The sequence below is a fragment of the Diadema antillarum genome, unplaced genomic scaffold, assembly GCF_040938485.1.
Source record: "Diadema antillarum isolate AM-2024a unplaced genomic scaffold, OU_Dant_1.0 seq00000693_RagTag, whole genome shotgun sequence".
Classification (NCBI taxonomy): domain Eukaryota; kingdom Metazoa; phylum Echinodermata; class Echinoidea; order Diadematoida; family Diadematidae; genus Diadema; species Diadema antillarum.
The window spans coordinates 490827-511926 of NW_027271598.1; the positions used below are offsets into that span (position 1 = coordinate 490827).

General features: G+C 38.9%; 2 protein-coding genes across 2 annotated transcripts; both read right to left on the bottom strand.

The window, feature by feature from the left end:
- Positions 1–4246: 4246 nt before the first annotated feature.
- Positions 4247–15493, bottom strand: LOC139737432 (F-box only protein 47-like). Its single transcript, XM_071648107.1, has 7 exons — positions 15440–15493; positions 13085–13232; positions 12301–12495; positions 11162–11263; positions 5735–5877; positions 4929–5088; positions 4247–4368 (listed from the first exon to the last, which is right to left on the bottom strand). The coding sequence occupies exons 1-7, from the start codon at positions 15491–15493 to the stop codon at positions 4247–4249; spliced, it is 924 nt and encodes a 307-aa protein (XP_071504208.1).
- A 4360-nt stretch (positions 15494–19853) lies between these two features.
- LOC139737433 (uncharacterized) lies at positions 19854–21089 on the bottom strand. Its single transcript, XM_071648108.1, has one exon. It carries the CDS (start codon positions 21087–21089, stop codon positions 19854–19856), a length of 1236 nt encoding a protein of 411 aa, XP_071504209.1.
- Positions 21090–21100: the final 11 nt, after the last annotated feature.

Consider the following 21100-nt stretch of genomic DNA (forward strand, 5'->3'; position numbering starts at 1 on the left):
AGATATGGAGAAAAACATGAAATTTCAATTTTTTTTCACAAAATAACCTGTGACCTTTGACCTTTGACCCTGTGACCCTAAAATCCACACAAAGTATTATCCCCTAAGGATATACCCTCATACCAAGTTTGATGTAAAACCACCACATGGTTCTTGAGATATCGACAAAAACAAAACGGGACGGACGGACGTACGGACGGACGTACGGACGTACGGACGGACGGACGGACGGACGGACGGACGACCCGAAAACATAATGCCTCCGGCCACTTCGTTGCGGAGGCATAAAAATGGGCATTCAATTATAGGCATAATGAGTGTTCAAAAATAGTTTCAAACTAGAAATATCGCTATGGCGGTACAGTGCATTCCCGTTTACTTGGTAATATCACGAACACGGTTATACATGTAACCAAATTCCGTATACAATGGAATAAAAATCCGGTTCGCCAAATTATGGGCTCTATGATTTTTTTCCTTATTGTTAATTGTTCGGTTACGGGAGTCTACAGTGCAGGGATATTTCCCCGCCACGCACAATGCAGTATACGTACGTCATAAACATACAAGACAAGTGTACTTGCATGCTCTCCATATAATTTAAAGTTATGTCCACTTTGTATCCTTCGTTCAGCTGAAATTGCGTCCAAATTAGAATCTATATACAAATACAGTCGCACTTACAAATTGCAAGTTAAGCACGTACGCTTGTGTAAAGTCCTGCTGAATGTGCAGGCGATGCATTTAAACGTAAACACTGAGAGACATGACATTAACTTTATGCTTTTATGCAAAAGACGAGTAATTATTCGCCTGAGTGACCAAATATCAAACGTACCCCCACAGACATACACAAAATAAAATGAAAATCTTCATAAAAGATAAACTTAATGAATTAGCGTGGTATCATCGACTAGTATAGTCTAGCTACATATCTAGTATATCATAATTTTAGGTACTCTGACGAAGAACTTCTCTCTACTTTTATTCGACAATAAAATGAGTACTTGTATCACAATATCGAAGTATGAAAGTGAAAGCATAGATTTGTTTGAGACCTAATTTCAGGATTGTAATCCTTTTGTCAGATGAAAAATGACAAAAGGATCACAATCCTGAAATTAGGTCTCAACCAAATCTATGCTTTCACTTTCATACTTCGATGAAATACGATAGAGCATATAATTTCAAAAGTGATTGAATGTTTGATGAAAATGTGTTTTCAAATGGCTGAGATATCGAAAACGGAGCAATCTTAATGAAAGAGAGCAATCTTAATGAAAGGTGCCAAACACTTTTTATTAGGACCGATCTCTTTTATTTTGTTTTTGAATGTCTTGTCCATTCAAAGTTAATTTCAATTTATTTTAGAATACTAGTAGTATGCACTGTATTATTTCAACATGATTAGATGAATTGTAAAGTGGTTCTTTTTAACAAATTAAAATAAAAAATGAAAAATACTGCTCTGTCTACTCCAGTCGTGGCAGTGTGCATTTCCATCAGTGTCTGTTGGTAAAATCTTGAGTGTTAACATAAAGAATACACATTTAGATAAGCAGAGCGTCATAAACATGTACGCACAAAGATCTAACGTGAATGCAATACGTGACGATAATCTGTTTTTCTGTTGTCATTTCTCGTTTGTTAAGGGGTTTTTCCCGGGTTTTTTTTTTTTTGTGGTGTGTGTGTGTGTGTGTGTGTGTGTTTTGGTTGCTGTTGTTGTTTTGTCAAGTATGTCGCGGATGTGTATAGAATTGACAGTCTAACATCATTCTGTTGTTGTTTTTTATGACAAGGATATAACAATTTCAACGCTGAATTTCTGTTTACATGTTTTTCTTCATTTTGATATTGCATTGAATCTATGTCGCTACATATAAACTATATACTGTTAGTATGTCTATATGTTACACTGTTCGTTTGAATTAGAAATTAAAAAACAAAACATGAATCGGAATATTCTTACAGGCAACAGACACCAGAATGTTTTAATTAGAACACGTTTCCTGCTGTTATTTTTCCTGTTTTTTTTTTTTTTTTTATATTCCGAACATGTTGTTGAAAATAAAACTTGGCAAAGCAGTTTCATTGGACTTAAAGAGGTTTTTAGCTTCCAAAGGTTTTTGTTTCGTTGGTTTTTGTATGGAAACTCATTTACTGCTTCCCTTTATACACTACTCAATGATATCTGATGTAGAGTGAAGAAAAAAATAATGATTTGGATTTCAGCTTAACCATGAATTGAAAGTTGTTTGCCCTTATCATTAAAACTCCAAGTCAATACACGTCTTAGGGCATGTCTACTTGATTGACTTTAATAGTCTGATAACAAATGTTCTCGACAAATTATGACAATGTCAGAATGAAACGCAATAAAACAGGGACACTTTATAATAGATAAATAGAATCTAAATATAGGTATTTTGCTTTCATATAAATAATTTTCTCAATAGATCATACTTCTCTTCGCTACATATTGCAAGTTAAACACGAAATACGGATTTTTTTTTTTGAACATCTGCAGTGTAATTATATACACACTGTACTTCAAATGCAACCGCTTTATAGTAACGAAAAAAAAAAACCTATACAGTTCTGTATACTTCTAGTTCACAAAACATATCTTATATGTCATAGCAGATTATATTATCAATATACATGTCCAAGGAATTCTGTCCAAAACTGAACTTAAATGCGGTTCATATTTAGGAGACAGCATGTCACTTTGTAAGATCCCGATCTATAAAAATACATCATAAATAAAAAGTATATTTGTCATTCATTTTGAGACTTTAAATTTCCTATTCTGTTATTTTGCACAACTTATTTACACTTAAGTTATACTAGTGAACGACTTATCCACTTGCTTCAATATTGAGAATTGGCAATTTCAACGGCAGTTCAACTAGTCTGAATTTTGTAATGGCTAAAATAAAGCAGCCTGGTCATTTCTTTTTTTTTAATGCAAACAAATCAGTAAGTCTGCCGTATGATAATACGAGTATCTCTAGCACACCGACTTGGGCTTCTGAACATGGACCATCATTACTATGACTATTACAAGTACATCATGACTATTCTGGGCCTACTCCGCGCATGAGATGAGCAAGATTTGTTGTTGTTGTTGTTTTTGTTTCAGCTGCAAGTACACCAGCCGTATAGCTTATCGTTGCGTCGATTTAGATGATACAGCTATTTCCTATTGATTTCATTAACCAAATATGAAAACAAATCGATATATTTTATATATGATATAGATCCAAAACACTGCAGGAGAGGCATATAAAGGTCACATTATTTTTGCCAAATGTGATCGTAAATTATGAAATATCGCGTACGTATGGAAAACGCATGGAACCTTATACCATGACTTGTGACATACAAGCCTTCACGACTCTGTTGGTCAAATCACTCGATTTATCAAAGTCATATTAAAGGTAGTGCAAAATTTGACTTTGACGACGAAAGTATACCTTTTGATAGTGTGTGTATGTGTGTGTGTGTGTGTGCGTAATAATGATGACCTTTGTTCCTTGAGAATATTAAGCTTAGGTTTATTTTCGAGAAAATGTTTCCTTTGAAAGTTGACGGAAATCTGCCACATCGTTTTACACATTGCCGAGGGTATAATCTCAGAATTGAAATGTGACATTCAACGAGAGTTTTCCCCCAAATCATAGCATTGTAAGACTGTTGAGGTTAACACCTACCACGTTTCACAAAACATTTTTGTTATCTGTAAGACATCGTAGGTAGATGTCCTTCATGGTTCGCCAGTCATATTGAATATTAAGATCAAAAAGTGAACTTAATTTGTAAAGCAGCTTAAAGAAGAAATAGCAGAAACAAACATATGCTTCATTCAAAGTCTCCAGAGTAGCACTTCTTGGCGATGTTCTTATCCACCACCGTAGGGCTTTCATACAATATATCTCATTGCATTCTTAAAGAGGAAACTTATGACAGGCAGTTTATTACGCCAATCAATGCGTGATAGTCATCTAATAAAAAGGTCCCTTCTTTGGTAAATATTTACTGTCATTTACAGTGGCATTAGTGCGACGCTCCAACTTAATCAACCTACTCAAAACTTGATATCCCAGTTGAAAATGCTCAGTCTAATCTACTCTTGTCAATAACCAGGACTTGGATGATATCTCACCCACTTCAAAGCAATTCAGATTTTTCAATGTTTACTCGATTCAGAGGAAAATCAAAAGGTCGTCCATTCCGTTGTTGGCACTCATTCTTCGGTCATCAGATGTTGGCGTCCAGCCTTGGTTGACGGCTTGATCGATGTCATCATGAGCTCCCTGGTGAAACAGGTAAAGGCGCTGACTGCGTCCTCGAACATGACCATGCGGCCTTTGAAAGGTGGGGATGCAAGCAAGAAAACACACACACCCAATACACACACACCAAACTACAGAAAAGAATCATTTTAGCGTGCATTTCTATGCTTGTAAAACTAAATACATCAATAATCAAATAAGTAAATAGATAAATAAATACGTATACATGTACATACATACATAAATGCATAAATACTTTTAAATATTGAATAATCAAATAATACAGAAAGACAGACAATATGCACATAACTGTCACAGAATGTTGTGCTATGCGAATGCTTTGCTAATGCTGCAAATAAATTCCTGCGACCCTAGTTACTCTATCATCGATGAATCGAATGACATTTTTGATAATTTTGATTTTTTTGTTGTTGCTATGAATCAATTCTTATGTATGTCTTAGTGAATAATTACTTTACGTCATAAGCGATAATTTCAACATCAATGTACTGAAGGAAAATCTTTACGTTTGATCGAGAGTGTTCATTTTTTTTTTTTTTTGGTTTATTTCAAGATGCGTTAGATGGTAAAATCATCAATTTCACATGAATCAAAGTCATCGCAAAAACTTACCCACATCGCCCTGATCAGGGAGGGCAAGAATGACTGTGCGAAAGTAGCTGACTGTAGCGTCCACCAGACCAACAACGTCATGCTCACTGGGTACGATGTCGCAAACTTCGCGAAGAATTTTGACCAGCCAAGACATGTTTAGATTGCTGAGATACGTCACCTGGTATGCATCAAAGAAGTACACAATGTATCATTTGTGTATGTTCATTAAATAAAAGTTTATTCATTTCAAATCTGGCACATTCAAGTGATGCAAACTGTGCTACCGGAACATCTGATAAAGTACGAAAATAAACATACTGGTTACATTCTTTGAATTCATTTGGAACCATTCCATTTCGTACTCTAGAGTATCCGGTCGCCCGAATCAAATTGTAGATTGGTATAAAAACAAAAATTCAATCCTCTCTTCTGGAGTTTTGCACAATACTCTGGTCGGGAATTTGGAAAGAAGAGTAAAAGATATCAGCTGGAAAGGATGGGTAATGGAAATAATCATCATTTTAAGATAATTGTCAACATGAACATTCACCTGTTCCTGTGTATATGTTTACACAGGTTCCATGACATCTACTCCAACGATAGTTGCTCCTACAAAATATCTGCACGCTAGGTCAAACATAAATCTACCCATACACATAACCCTAACCCTAATCTTAATCCTCACATCAAATTTAATCTAAAACTCCATCAATCGCAACCCTGCCTAACCCTATGTCTCGTAGAAAATTAAACGAAACAATGTGGCAGGAGCAATACACATTTTTTATACATATGACTACTTGTATGTAGGCGAATACTCTTACCACTGCTAAGCCAACTATTATGGAGCTCAGCTGAGTCATCTTCCCGTTGATCGCCTTGCTAGCGAGGACTGGAATGACAATAGCTTCTCCGCACATACACAGCAACCGAGCCACGTTGTCATCCAGCCACTCATTGGGGCAAGCTAAACGGCGAAATCAAGGCCAGAAGAAAGGAGTAACAGGTTTAGAAGAAAAAAATAATGATATTCAAACTACATCGTCATACATGGTAACATCTACATGTAACTCAATTAATGTCTCCCCTAAAAGTGATGAATAAAGATATGAGATAAATAAACAAATGCTCTGCAGAAGGTAACAAATCTGACAACTAACCGGAATTACCACACAACAGTGTTGCTGGAATAACCATGTTTATCTCTTTGTATATCAATACACAGCTCAGTGACCAAATTACATTTTTTAATCAATCCACGTATACGGTGTCATTAAGCATTAATCAGCTTTATTCTCGAAATTAATATGAAGGACAGAACAAGCAACTGCTGCACTGTTATTTCATAATTATTGTTTGCATGGCTTTATATTGCATCTTGATGCCACACAATCACGGTGGTGTTGAAAACTCTACTCCCACAATTAGTAGAAATAAATGTAACTTCTTCAATGAAAAAAACAAACAAGAAGTGACAAATAATAACTAAACCGGTTCATTGTTGCTTTCTTGAAAAAAAAAAGAAAAGGAAGCAGCAAGGACATTCCTTTTTCGTTTTCTTTTTTCCTGTACACCCGCACTGATGACATCATGATCCATTAGGAATGGAAGGTGCAAGGCTTAATAAACATTTATATAATTGGTTCCTTTGTCATAATAACTTGCCTTGTGTGGTAAACGTCCTGCACTATCCAAATCCTAGCTAGCTCTTTTATGCATGGAAGTATCCAATCACTCTTACAGACTGTAGTGGCATTTGTAAATATTTTACTTTATCAAAACGCGCGAAGAACAAAATCCTACGTACACTCGACAAAGAAAGGAAGCAACAACGAAACACACACGCGTGCGCGCGAGCACACACATACACACACACAAGGGCGTACCGAGGGGGGGTGTTTTAATTTGGGTGTTCAAACACCCCCCTTTGCCAAAAGGGGGGTGTTTGAGGTGTTCAAACACCTCCCTTGGGCAAAAGGGAGGTGTTTGAGCTGTTCAACACCCCTCCTCAGCAATGTTTAGATGTTGACAAATGAAACAAAAGCTGTCTTTACCGCTTTTATTTCCGTTTTGAATTCCGCCTTTCCTTTCTTTTGCGTTCATTTTTTTTCTCTCTCTCTCTCTTCCTTGTTTTATCTTAATGTTTGTGTGGACGATGACACATTATGGAGTTACATAATATACGCACTAAAGAACTCGTGTACAGTACGTGTTAATACTACGTTACCGCACCGCGCGCGAAGCTGACGCGCAAACAGTAGACATTCCCGATCCCTGCTTTGCTTTCTGACCGAATCGCGGAGATACACGTACATTGCGCATAATGTTCAGCGTTTACCGGTATTATACCGTACGCGGTACCGTAAATTGTATATGATGCATAATATTATGTGTGTACAATGCATGCTGCGCTGCAGCCTATTATAGGCACATTGCATGCTAAGTTTACATAGTAGTATCAACTACCAACAGTGGCCATGGTGGCGTATCTAGTGGGGGGGGGGCAGGGGGGGCACGTGAAAAAAAAACGAGAAAAATAAGAAGAAGAAAAAAAAAAAACGACGAAGAAAAAGAAGAAGAAGAAGAAGAAAAAAAAAAAAACCCTCGCCCGGACGGGGGGAAGGAGAATTGGGGGGGGGGGGGGGGGGGGCAGAAAACCAAATCAAACAAGATGAAAACAAAACATTAATTCTATGTTTTGTAACGCTGAAATATAAAAATTTTCGGCTCGCTCGCTGCGCCCGCTCGCCAAAATTTATCAAAAAAAAAAAAAAAATAAGAAGAACAAAACGTAATGATGACGTGGAAATATAAAAATTTCGGCTCACTCACTCGTAGTAATTTAGAGTATTTTTCCAAGTCCTTAGTTTGTTGGCATAAATCGTTATCTATGAAGCCGTCACTATATCTTGATTAGAATTGTAAGATTTAATAACCAGAAAATGACAAGAATTCCATGTTTTGCAAGGTGAAATACAAAAATTGTCGGCTCGCTCGCTGCGCTCGCTCGCCAAAATTTATCAAAATTTATCAGATTTTATATCACCCTCAAAAAACCCTTTTAAGTGCTCGAAAAGCATATCAAGTGGACTTTTTTAAAGTCCCTACCGGGATGGGATTGGGGTTGAACACTGCTGGTATAAATCGTTATCTATAAGACCGTCACTATATCTTGATTAGAATTGTCATTCGAAGATTTAATAACCAAAAATGACAAGAATTCCATGTTTTGTAAGCTGAAATACAAAAATTGTCAGCTCGCTCGCCAAAATTCTTCAATATCTATTACATTTAAATCACCCTCAAAAGACCCCTTCTAAGTGCTTGAAAAAGCATATCATGTGGACTTTTGTTAAGTCCCTACCGGGATGGGGTTGGACACTGTTGGTATAAATCGTTATCTATAAGGCCGTCACTATAGTTAGAATTGTAATTCGAAGATTTAATAACCAAAAATGACAAGAATTCCATGTTATGTATAAAGCTGAAATATAAAAATTTTCGGCTAGCTTGCTGCGCTCGCTCGCCAAAATATATCAAAATTTAGGGTTGCCTATTACATTTAAATCACCCTCAAAAGACCCCTCTTAAGTGCTTCAAAAAGCATATCATGAGGACTTTTTTTAAGTCCCTACCGGGATGGGGATGGGGTTGAACACTTTTTCAGAAATTAGGGGAGCAATTTTCGCGCTTGCCCCGGGCGCCGTTTTCCCTAGATACGCCACTGACTACCAAGTACAGTCAGTATAGTAGCCTACTGGAAGCAGCAAGCTCTGGAAGCTCTGGGAGTAGCAAGTTACTTGCTACTCAAGGTAATTAGTAGCACATGGACTTGGTAATCTTTAGTAATAGTAGATATGAATTTTTCAATGACTGAAAGTTAAAACTGAAAGATAACTGAGTGTGAGTCTACAAATTGTGGTTGGATGACTTTATTGCGCCTAAAATTCACTAGATATCTAGGTCTAGGAACAGTGGCGTAACTACGGGGGGCATGGGGGCACGTGCCCCCCCCCCTCCCCCAATCCGCTGGTTAAAAAAAAAGAAAAAAAAGAAAAAAAAAGAAAAAACAAGGGATAAAAAGGAAAAACCTACGAAAATGATAATTCAAGGGTTAGTAAACTGCTTTTGAAATCGACATGAAAGAATGATCAAGAAAAAAAGATATTTTTCTAAGATTTCTTTTAACCATAAAAAAGAGGTATAACATTGTTCAAAAAGCCCGGAGTCGACAAAAGATTGTGATTCAGCGTGATTCCTGGTTGGCATTTTGAATACAAGCAGGATGTGCGCAGTGACTCAGAATATCGGAATGGCAAAAAGAGTCGCTGCAATGTTGCGCAATGTGATGTTTGATAGGTTGTACACATTTGCTATCAAAGCTTGATCATTGATTATGCAGTGTTGCTATACATACTAGTCTCTATTAAAATGCCTTGCATTGCCAATAATAAGACTTGACCTTGGCTATTTCCCAACTTTTCCATCTATATGAAACACACACACTCACAAACACAAACAAATTAGGGGATGCTCTATACCGTATAAAGTACAGATTTTGGACATCTTTCTCCCGCTTGGTCACTTCGACGCCCCCTCGCTGGTCATACCTCCCCCAATCATGAACATAAACCGACACCCTTGACTACTAGTGGCGGATCCAGGGGGCGCACCGGGCGCCCCCTCCCTCCAATGCGAAAAAAATATACATGTAGCTACAAACGACAGTTTTTGGACGGTAAAATGTCAAAATTTTTAAGCTCGCTCGCCTCGCTCGCTCGCATTTAACCGTTATATGCCATTCTCCTGATGTTACAGCCAGTGATTGCCAGCAGTTGCGCCCGGTGCGCCCCCCCCCCCCCGAATTTCCAAAGCGAATAAATATAGCTACAAACGGCAGTTTGGGGACTGTAAAATGTCAAAATTTTCAAGCTCGCTCGCTTCGCTCGCTCGCATTTAATCGTTATGCAATTCTCCTGATGTTGCTGTCAGTAATTGCCAGCAGTAATTACGCCCGGTGCGCCCCCTCCCCTTAATTTCCAAAGCGAAAAAATATAGCTACAAACGGCAGTTTGGGGACTGTAAAATGTCAAAATTATCAAGCTCGCTCGCTTCGCTCGCTCGCATTTAATCGTAATGCAATTCTTCTGATGTTTCCTGTCAATAATTGCCAGCAGTTGCGCCCGGTGCACCCCCTCCCCTTAATTTCCAAAGCGAAAAAATATAGCTACAAACGGCAGTTTGGGGACTGTAAAATGTCAAAATTTTCAAGCTCGCTCGCTTCGCTCGCTCGCATTTAATCGTTATGCAATTCTCCTGATGTTGCTGTCAGTAATTGCCAGCAGTAATTACGCCCGGTGCGCCCCCTCCCCTTAATTTCCAAAGCGAAAAAATATAGCTACAAACGGCAGTTTTGGGACTGTAAAATGTCAAAATTATCAAGCTCGCTCGCTTCGCTCGCTCGCATTTAATCGTTATGCAATTCTCCTGATGTTGCTGTCAATAATTGCCAGCAGTTGCGCCCGGTGCGCCCCCTCCGCTTAATTTCCAAAGCGAAAAAATATAGCTACAAACGGCAGTTTGGGGACTGTAAAATGTCAAAATTTTCAGCTCGCTCGCTTCGCTCGCTCGCATTTAATCGTTATGCAATTCTCCTGATGTTGCTGTCAATAATTGCCAGCAGTTGCGCCCGGTGCGCCCCCTCCCCTTAATTTCCAAAGCGAAAAAATATAGCTATAAACGGCAGTTTGGGGACTGTAAATGTCAAAATTATCAAGCTCGCTCGCTTCGCTCGCTCGCATTTAATCGTTATGCAATTCTCCTGATGTTACTGCCAGCAACTGCCAGCAGTTGCACCCGGTGCAACCCCCTTAATTTCCAAAGCAAATATATATATACATATATTATCATATATAGCTACAAACGGCAGTTTGGGGACTGTAAAATGTCAACATTTTCAAGCTCGCTCGCTCCGCTCGCTCGCATTTAATTGTACAGTTATGCAATTCTGATGTTGCTTCCATGAGGTGCCCCCCCCCCCAATGTTTTGACCCACGGTACGCCACTGAACACCCCCCTTTAAAAAATCCTGGGTACGCCTATGCACACACACACACACACATATGATGTCACTCTTCAAAAAACAGCTATAACAGTCACAGGATACCCCTGTAGAAAAGATGTTGACATCCATGTAACTCTATGAGTGAAAACGTTAACAGATGATCATTACGTATGTTACACAGCTGTACCTGTCACTTCTTCCAACACACTGATGACGCTGTCCGTGTTCCACTCAGAGTGACCATGCAACGCCTTGATCGCCACGGCAAGGTCGCGGAACGGCGCGGAGGCTAGGTGAGACGCGATGTTTTGGTCATCCAGAGACATGAAAGTCCAGTTGATCTGGTCTGCATATGGAGGGAGGGGGGGGGGGGGGGGGGGACATGAACTGTTACAGTTGTATCCGCTACCGTGTAGTCTTTTTTTTCTGTTGAGAATAATTTGACAGTATGTCTCACATGACATGACACAATGGCTGTAAGTAGATATGTTTTCATTATTATTACTTTTTTTACAGTGTACGGAAGCTTCCATATACGGTGGAAATGACTGTACAAAATTAACTGATCTCACCGTGAATAAAAAAGTAAACCATTGTTTGCTTTTTCTTTTAAGGGGGATACAGGCCACAATTCAGAAATATTAGTAGGGGCCTAAACAATGATTCACTGTCTTTTTTAATGTACCCAGATGGAAAAGGTTTTGCACATTTTGAATAGCAATCATAGAGGGCAATGATGATGATGATGATAATGATGATAATAATAATGATCATATTATGATCTTAATATATTCAGGTTAGCCTCTTCAATGTTTTCACTGTTCTCCCTATCATTTTGTATTACTATTATTACAGTATTACCGCAGCCATGGCAGCACTGAAAGGTACGGGTGGCAGAATGAGAACTACGGACTTCTATCAAGTTAAAACGAAAAATCACGGATCCACTACACTACAGTGCCTTCTATACACAACAATCTTAAGGAAGAAGCAATCGTAGTACCAACAGCAAAACGTTATGTACTGAAATCTTTTCTTTTGACACTTTACGTACTCCCGTGAGACTGACCACAATCAACTTGCTGATTATTACGTCACTTTCGGGGAGGTCTAAGTTTACGAGTCTTCCAAGGGTTCAAGTATTTGCAGAAATAATCATAAAATTTCTCCAAAATCAAAGGACAAGAAACCATCATGACTAAATACAATCGTAACTTTCCTACAATTATCTCTCTTTTTTTTTCGTTAATCATTACGATGACTTCATTCATTTTAGGCACTTGGTCTGGTCATTGTTAAACAAGCAATGATTACCGGTACCTTTACTCCTGCTTAGTGAGCCGTAGAGGAGTAGGAGGAGCCTAGCCTGATGCACCATAGGGTAGGGCTGGAGAATGAAGTGTAGCCACATGCCAAGATCCTCCAGCGATTCGCACTGGTCCAGGATGACACCACGCAGGAACGATCGCACCTCCATCTCTTGATCCGCCTTCACGCCAGGCTTGCCCGAGATGACGTTAGCTTGGTAAATGGGAAAAAATACAAACATAAACTTTAACAAAGCAAAGAATGGTCTAACTTGAAATTACCTTCGTAGGTTAACTTTACCCATCTACTTCGAGAAATGGCGACCTGGGTAATAAATATATGGGGATTTCAGAGTTCAGCATGGAAAGGATTAACCACATATCCGCATCCTTGTGTACACTATAACCCAATTTATTAAAGATTATACATGTCCCCTTGCCCTTGTCCGGACGAACGTACACACGCATCGAAGAACCGTGAAGTATAACACAATCACAATTTCCCCACCACTGCATAATATGGGGATTCATATTCCCCGAAATGCCGAGGTTTTTGAGAAATCTATCAGAAATCGGTGAAAGACCAATGATACCTCTGGAAGATATTTGAATACGGAAAGACCGCTGAGACTAAGTGATGTGAGAGGTCTTTCAGAAATATTAGTCTTTCAGCTGTCTTCCAGTAGTCGTTGTTGAAAGGGGAATTCAGCCAACTCCGCATGAACACTTAAGATCACAATAGATGTTTCATTATTTTTCTAATTAACGTAATCGATCTAGTATATATACCATTGCCATCTTACTCATTTTCAGCACCAAGTTATTGTAGTTGATTACCGCGAAGTACGCACGAAGACATTCCCGCTCCTGCCAGCCTTTGACGAAGATGCTGAAGAACTGCCCAAAACAGTAGTTTATTCTCGACGACTCAATGGTAAAGTTTGCGACGAGCTACAAAACCAAATAGTTTCATACAATTAAAGTTCAATTTTTCAGATAATAATTAGTGCTATCTCCAGCACTCGATGAAAATGTTTTCAAAGATCTAAGTACAATAAAAAAATGTATTGAAATTGATTCCAAAGCTCAGAAAAAATCATCGTTATTAAGGAATTATTTCATTTCATTTCAGTCTTTATTGTCCATCATGGATATATTTGTTTTGTAATAGCTTTCTTAGCTTTGAGAGCTTTCTTATTTGTAAGAAGATGCAAACAAGTATTTCCCCATAGATTTTGAATCAGCAACAACTGAACTTCAATAGCTAAATGTTTTCAGTCGAAACTTTCTGCCATTTTCAATTCCATGTTGCTTTTTGTATTTTTGTTCTTGTTTGTCTTATCCAGTTGCCTGCGCAGACCCCTAGATAAACAAAAAACAAAAAAAAAAATAAAACAGAAAACAAATTGCTACATTTGCGGTTTCAGTTTAATATTGAATAATTTGACCCATTCTTTGTGCCAACTTTGGTATCTGCGGAAAGTATTGCGAAATAAAATTGTACTCGTTTTCGGGTCATGATAACATTCTCAGTGCAAGAGACACTCATACATGTCATGCTTGAATCTATATCGCAGTGTAAAAACCGACCTCGTGAAAAAGAGTTTCCATAAGCCGTAGACGCTCTTTGGTAGGGTAGAGACATGTTGATCGTTTCACCAGCAAACCTGTGGGTCAGACGGCGCAACCTTTCGTTAAGATCACTGTCATACACAGCACCATACGCACTGCATCCTTACTATTAACACTGGGCTCAAAGGATCATAGCGACATGAAGATTGTGTTAAAGTTGCCGAGCAAACTTGAAGATTTGTTTGTTTGTTTCCCCAATGAGGACATGTGACTTTCGGTATCAAGGCGTCAGTATTGAAGAAAAAAAAAATCAGAACTAAATCGCAAATACACTCAAACAAACTTATGACATAGGCCTATCAAGGTAAATTAGTGTCAGACCTCGCGTCCGTTCAGAATGAAATCAAATAGAAAGTCTTTGAATTTTTAAACCTCTATGTAGAACTCACAAAGTTAACTGGGATAAACTGGTATTCATTCAGGAGGCACTACCTACATTGTACGTCCTGCAAGACAGGTATTTTAAACGCACAATGGAAGAAAGATACTAAGAAATTGAAGTACAAAGTTAATATTCACAGCAAAAAAGAAATAAAAAGAGAGAACTAGCAGCAATCTCAGAAAATTGACCCACCTAAGTTCTTGAAGCACTGACAGAGATCAACTTTCTTCCTTTTACTCTTGCTCCTCAATGCACATTCGGAACCCATCAATCGGTTTAAACCTTGCCGGGTGAGGTTATACGCAATCACAATATCACGAAGGGATTTCGATACCAGTGAGAGTCGACTGAGCTCAGTGGCTGAATAAACACAAAATAGATGAAATGTAAGATGTGATGTATCAAAACCCACGAATTCATAAGGTCAACCAACATCTACACTTTTAATTCTTAACCATAATTTCTATGTCTTCAAGGGGAGTATGAAAGTTCTAAGCCAACATTAATCTTAGTTTCGAAAAGATGTTGATGTGTGCCCTCAATGAACTGTTATTGCAGATCCAAACTATACAAAAAGTAGAGAGGGAAAAGAGATTTTGAGGCAAAAACAAATTAAAATGTATTTTAAACATTCAAACTGCGGATAATGCACATATGAGTATTTGTTAATCAAATTCAAAATATATGAATAAGTACGCAGTCAAGTAAATTTGAAGAAAAAAAATAAAAGCTCTAGGTTGCGTGTACAAGTAGGCCATACATTAAAGTATGTGTTTATGTTGTGAGAAAACAGTACCGATGTATAAAAGCAAATAAACCAAGTGGATTTACAGTTGAAATTTCCCCGTATACTTTTTATTTCAAATTATGCATTTCAACCTTAAACTTCCATTAGTGTTAGTAGTCATATCAAACTTTGAATTTATATGTGCACCATGTTCAGGAACCGAAAGAAGATGGCACTTATTAACACTTCCACAAATTTACGTCATTGTGGGTTATACAAATATTATTTATACTTACATGATAATTTTGAGAAAACATGGTATATTATTTCTTCAGGAAGAACAGAAAAGTAGCCTAGCGGCATGTTGTTCATCTCTTCTCTCAATCCCCTCTCTCGCTCTTTTTGCAGCAGTCTCACGCTTTTTCGCCGAGCCTGGCCGGTCCATCGACTAGCTGTTGGATATGCAGTCATTGTACACCTCCAAGAGATTTCTGCAGGGCCTACAGTATTAGAAACAAGGTGATCGTCATAGCAACATTTTTTTCTTTATACATGAGGATAGAATTGTACTCTAGACTAGGCATATATGGCTGTTCTACGTTCTCTATGTGGGTTCATACATTGTAGTCATTTACTGGAATCATGCATATAGGGGGTACCTACAGGTTGATTTCACTTCAGAAAGAATTATGGCGTTGGTAACTTATAAAAGCAATAAAGTCCCGAGTGATATGCAAGTCTATAGATACATGAACAGGCGTAATATTTTTGCAGCTTCTTATAACCCTACATGTGGAGGGTTCCTCGGACAGTTGTTCAACTTTTTATTCCACATGGCAAAAGATAATCACAAATTTTGAAGAATTATCAGATATCTGTGAATATGTTACAACTAGACAAGACAAGAAATGATATCTAGTTCTCTCTGATATACATGTTTAATATCATTTCAAACTAGACATCTAGTCTGATTTCAGAACAAGATGTAGATATATCTCTATTTCTTTATCAGACACGTCCATCCGTAGAAATCCCAACTTGGACCTTGAGTGAAGGAAAAGTGCTGCAGGAAGTACATCTTCTCCGGTAAACTCTGCATGGGAATGTCCCTCTACTCCTGTCCACGCGGGTGCTTAAATTGTGGACACTCTTCACCTCAGCACTCTTCCTTCATTTCGGAAGTAATTTTGTAGCTTCCCTTCTCAAACGGGTCTAGGGCAATTACCTACTGGGCAATCTTATCTCAGTCAAGTCAATAGTCAAAAGCCTAACCCATTTGCTTCTGTAAAGGGGCCGTATTTCTAGGAATCTGGAACAAGCATGTGTACAAATGGTTGACTGTCTGAGACCTGATTTGGGGGGGGGGGGGGAGGAAGCGCCTGCATGCACAGGCTGCAAATCCTTCAAAACTTGATGAAGGATTGCTAGGCCTATATATTATAATGGTAACACGTTAGAGCCGAAGAGGATCTACTACTACCAAGGGCCTACTAAACTGTACTAGTACTACTACTCAACTAGGTCTACTACTGTACTAGTTAAACTACAGCCAGTGTACCGGTACCGGTACTAGCGGTTAGGTGTTCTACTAGAACACCCCTAACGTTACTACTAGTCTGTGTTAGCAGTAAAAATTAAGTGACAAGAGCTCTATCGTTAGAAAATGTGTTTCTAGTAGACTATGGGCAGACTCTATTACTAATTAGATTAGGCCTAGAAACAGGTCGAACGTTAGACTAGTCTAGATCTTGGTCCTACACCCTAAAACTACAATTGTACAAATGTAACGGGGCCAATTTTAATTTAGGCTCAGCACTAGCAGTAGCACTAGGACTACTAGAAGTAGTAGTATTAGAAGTAACATGTCATTGTTAGGCCTTAAACATTTCCCGAGTAACAAGTTCGGGAGGCCTAGATGTCTACCCTGTTAGTACTAACAACGTTAGTCGTTACTGTATTTTAGTAGGGTCCTACTAACATACAGCTGTAAGTGTAAGGCCTAGACTAGGGTCCAACGTTAGTCTGTTACAAAGTTAGTGTTTCTGGTACTAAATAATACTAGGGCCCTAGGCCTACAGTGTGGTACTGTGAGTGTTAGGCCTAACATTAGGACCTAGGCCTGTTATAGGCAACAAAGGGTCGAGTTCTACTCAACGCCATGTTTAGCGTTAACGTTGATATCAAAGATTTAATTATAACATAATCTTACACTCTTAACAGTTAGATTGAATTTAACATTACAACTCAAACTGTATTGTAACATGTAGTGTAGGCCTACGAGTATGATTCCAACTGTTAAGGGCAAATGAACAAGATGATCGTTAGCCTAGGTTTGTGCCGATTTTTGTCCCGGGTAGCCCGACCAGACGATGTCGTTTTTCATAAAGAAAGCGACTGGGCTGTGTATAACGTTAACAATTAGGTCCTGGGATATGTAACTCGTATTTTATAAGCTGTAGCGTTAGCTCACGAACGTTAGAATTACGTTAGAAGGGAATGAAAAAAATAAAAGACAAACGTTTAGGTCCTCACAGGTACCGGTAACTGAGGAAACAGGAGAAAAAAGAATTGAGGAAAATCCTCATTAGGACTATTCGAGTTAGAATTTTTAATTTTAGACTAGAGTCTAATACGTTAAGACTCTAACATGTGGACTCATAGTTCACGTATGCCTAGGCCTACGCCCTAGCAATAGGTCTAGACGGTTGTGGAATCTAATTAGACTCTACTGTTAACATATCTTTGCCATGTACTAAACGTCTACTTAACACGAACGTTAGAGGGTCATCTTTCTAACACTAGCAATTAGTAATACGTAGTAGATCTAGTTAGATCTACGTGCTTTATCAGTGGGAGAACGGGCGATCGATTATCTGCACGTCACCAGCGCACAGTAAAAATGTCACTTCGTTTGTCGCCGAGAATTTCACGCGTATGGTTCGACTACGAGTCAACAATCTTAGCCGGGGATATGTGTAGACACGTACTACATAAAGGTGAAAGTTTACTTCAGTCAGTCACAGTTGGAACGCACAGGTTCGTTCATTTATTGAAGACATCAATACCAGCTGGACTCGTGTACTTGTAACAAACACGAACTTGTGTTGAACCAAAACTTGTGGAACACACCAACTTGTGTACTTGTGTGCTTGCATACTGGTGTCGAACCCGAACTTGTGGTTCGCTATAAAAAGAGAAAAGAAATAATAAATGCTTAGTTATCACTACCTTGAACAGCTTGTCAAGTGTCATTATTTCTGTGTCTTCCAAATATACTTAATACTTGTAATAATCGAAACACCTTTCGATTTGTGCAACTAACATAAACAACAATAACAACTTTACACTGTTAACCCTAATGCATGCAACCATATGCAGCAACCATATACAGTGCACTAAATATGCAAGTGTCTGTATTCAGTCCTAAACATTAACACATCAATGTCTTGTAGAGACATATTCTGACTCAATATCTGATGTATGGTCCTGCATTTATCAGTGTCCAAATACACTGCACCATGAAATAATAATATTGTTCTAAATGACCTGACTCTATCACACTTTGTTTACTTTGATCATTCAAACAAAGTATACATTATGAAGTGACCTTTATCTCTATCACTCACATAATTCAGTTCAAATGATGCAATTGCATCCCTACAACATTATCATGAAATGCAGCCTGCCTTTCTTACAATAAAATAAATCCAAGGTCATCTTTCCCTTTAAACCCTTGAATGTCTTCCTTTTGACGCCTCAACATCCATATGATACACCAAAAATGAAACTAACCCTTCACAAACATTGTATAAGTTAGCCCTTTAACTGCAATTATGTATGGGATTGTATTGACCGTACGGTATACGTACATATATGTGTGTAAATCTAACAGTATACAGCTCTATGAAAGTAACAAAGTTGAATCCCTTTATCTGATTCTCATTCCTATATAACCATGACACAATATTCTTCTGAATATGGAGTCTTACATTATTCCTAAATAAAACATACACAGTATTGTAAACTTCAATCATACACTCACACTTCCAACATTTCTCTTCCCTGCCTGCTAAGCAGGAATCATGTACGATAATCAATACCTAAAGCGTACCGTACTGTTCTACGTGTAATCACTTTCTATACGAACACCGTATCGAATCGTTATGTCAACCTAAATTCTGAACTCAATTACAAGCTAACGACATAATACATATCACTACATAAATGATTAAACAAAGCTACAGCAATCAAATATTCATCTGTTTTCATCATAATTTCTCTTACCAAACTGTTTAGGTTCCTCAAGTAAATCAATCACAGATCCAAACTCATTCTTTTTTGATCGTGTCTTACATCTTGGCCCATGTCTTTTGCGTGGCTAGCTATGTAGTACGCATACAGCATACTAGTACGTAAAGCAAAATCAGTGCGCAAGCAACCGAAGGAATGCGCACTTGACGGTGTATCCAAGGTAACGATCTGCACCTTAAAGGGGGTGTAACAGTCTAAATTGTTCCAATCAAATATTTCTTGAATAAATCAATACTGCCGCTACATACCGGCCCCCAATGAGCAACCTACAGGATGGTCATTTAACCTCAATCTTTAGGCGGCAGAAATTCTTCCTATTCACATACAAACCGTTCAACAGGAAATGCATGTACTTAATGCAAATAACTACAGTTTAAAATAACTGTCAAATTGGCTTACTCGCGCTTACATCTCAAAGGCATTGCTTAACCTTTGAATAAACAAACATCAAACATTCGATTCAACTCTTAAGCTAGAGTATCAAGTCTGATGACTGCAATTAAGTCATCCACTTATATCACTACGTTTCAGCGGCTTCGAGCAGACAGAGCTTTGCTATTGGCCTCTTGAAGAATCTTGTTCCAACCCTCACTTGAGCCTGTCGAACATGTCCATCCTTTCCCGGGTACACTTCAACCACTTTACCCAAAGGCCACTGTCCGCGAGGTGTGATTTCATCCGCTACCAAGACCAAATCATTGACAGCTAGGTTCCGTCTTGGGGCATTCCACTTCTGCCTTTCTTGCAGCAGAAGTAAATATTCCCTCTGCCACCTCTTCCAAAAGACAGAAGCGAGATATTGCACTTGTCTCCATCTGCGTCTGCCATATGCGTCCTTCTGATCAAAGACACCTGGAGGGAGACTAGAGCCTTTTCGCATGATCAACAAGTGGTTTGGTGTCAAAGGTTCGTCATCGTTTGGGTCAAGATTCAACTGAGTGAGTGGCCGAGCATTCAAGATTGACTCTACTTCAGCCATGAGCGTGGACAGAACTTCATCATTGACAATTTGCTGTCCAAGTAAGCAGGTAAGTATCTTGCGAACAGACCTCACCATCCGTTCCCAGACTCCGCCCATATGACTAGCTGTGGGAGTATTGAAGTTCCAGTCGATACCTTGCTCAGCGAGGAAGTTAGTCACACGCGTTTGGCTCAAACTTTCCAGGTTCTCACGAAGTTCTCGTTCCGCACCTCTAAAGTTGCTCCCATTGTCACTGATGATTTTGGATGGCTTACCTCGCCTGCTGATGAACCTTCTCAGTGCGTTTATGAACGAGTCTGTGTCCAAAGTGTTTGCTACTTCTAGGTGGACCGCTCTGCAGTTCAGACAGGTAAACAGGCACCCGTAACGTTTGACCCGGCTACGACCTTGCTTCACCATGATTGGTCCAAAGTAATCAATTCCCACATAAGAGAAAGGTGGTTTGTCTGGGGTTACCCTACTACTCGGAAGATCTGCCATGAATTGTTCCATCTTCTTGGCATTTCTTCGCTTGCACGAGAAACACTTGCCTATCACCTTTCGCACGGTTGCCCCTCCTTTCAACACCCAATACTTCTCTCTGAGGGCTGTCCAGGTCATCCCGGCCCCCGAATGACCTACTAGGTGATGGTGATGAACGATCAAGAGCTTCGTCACATGGTGATCAGAGGGCAAAATGATAGGATGTTTCGTCTCATCATCCAGTGGTGCGTTCTCTAGTCTTCCGCCAACTCGAATGATGCCATCCACCAGAATTGGGTTCAGCTTGGACATGACTGTACCGC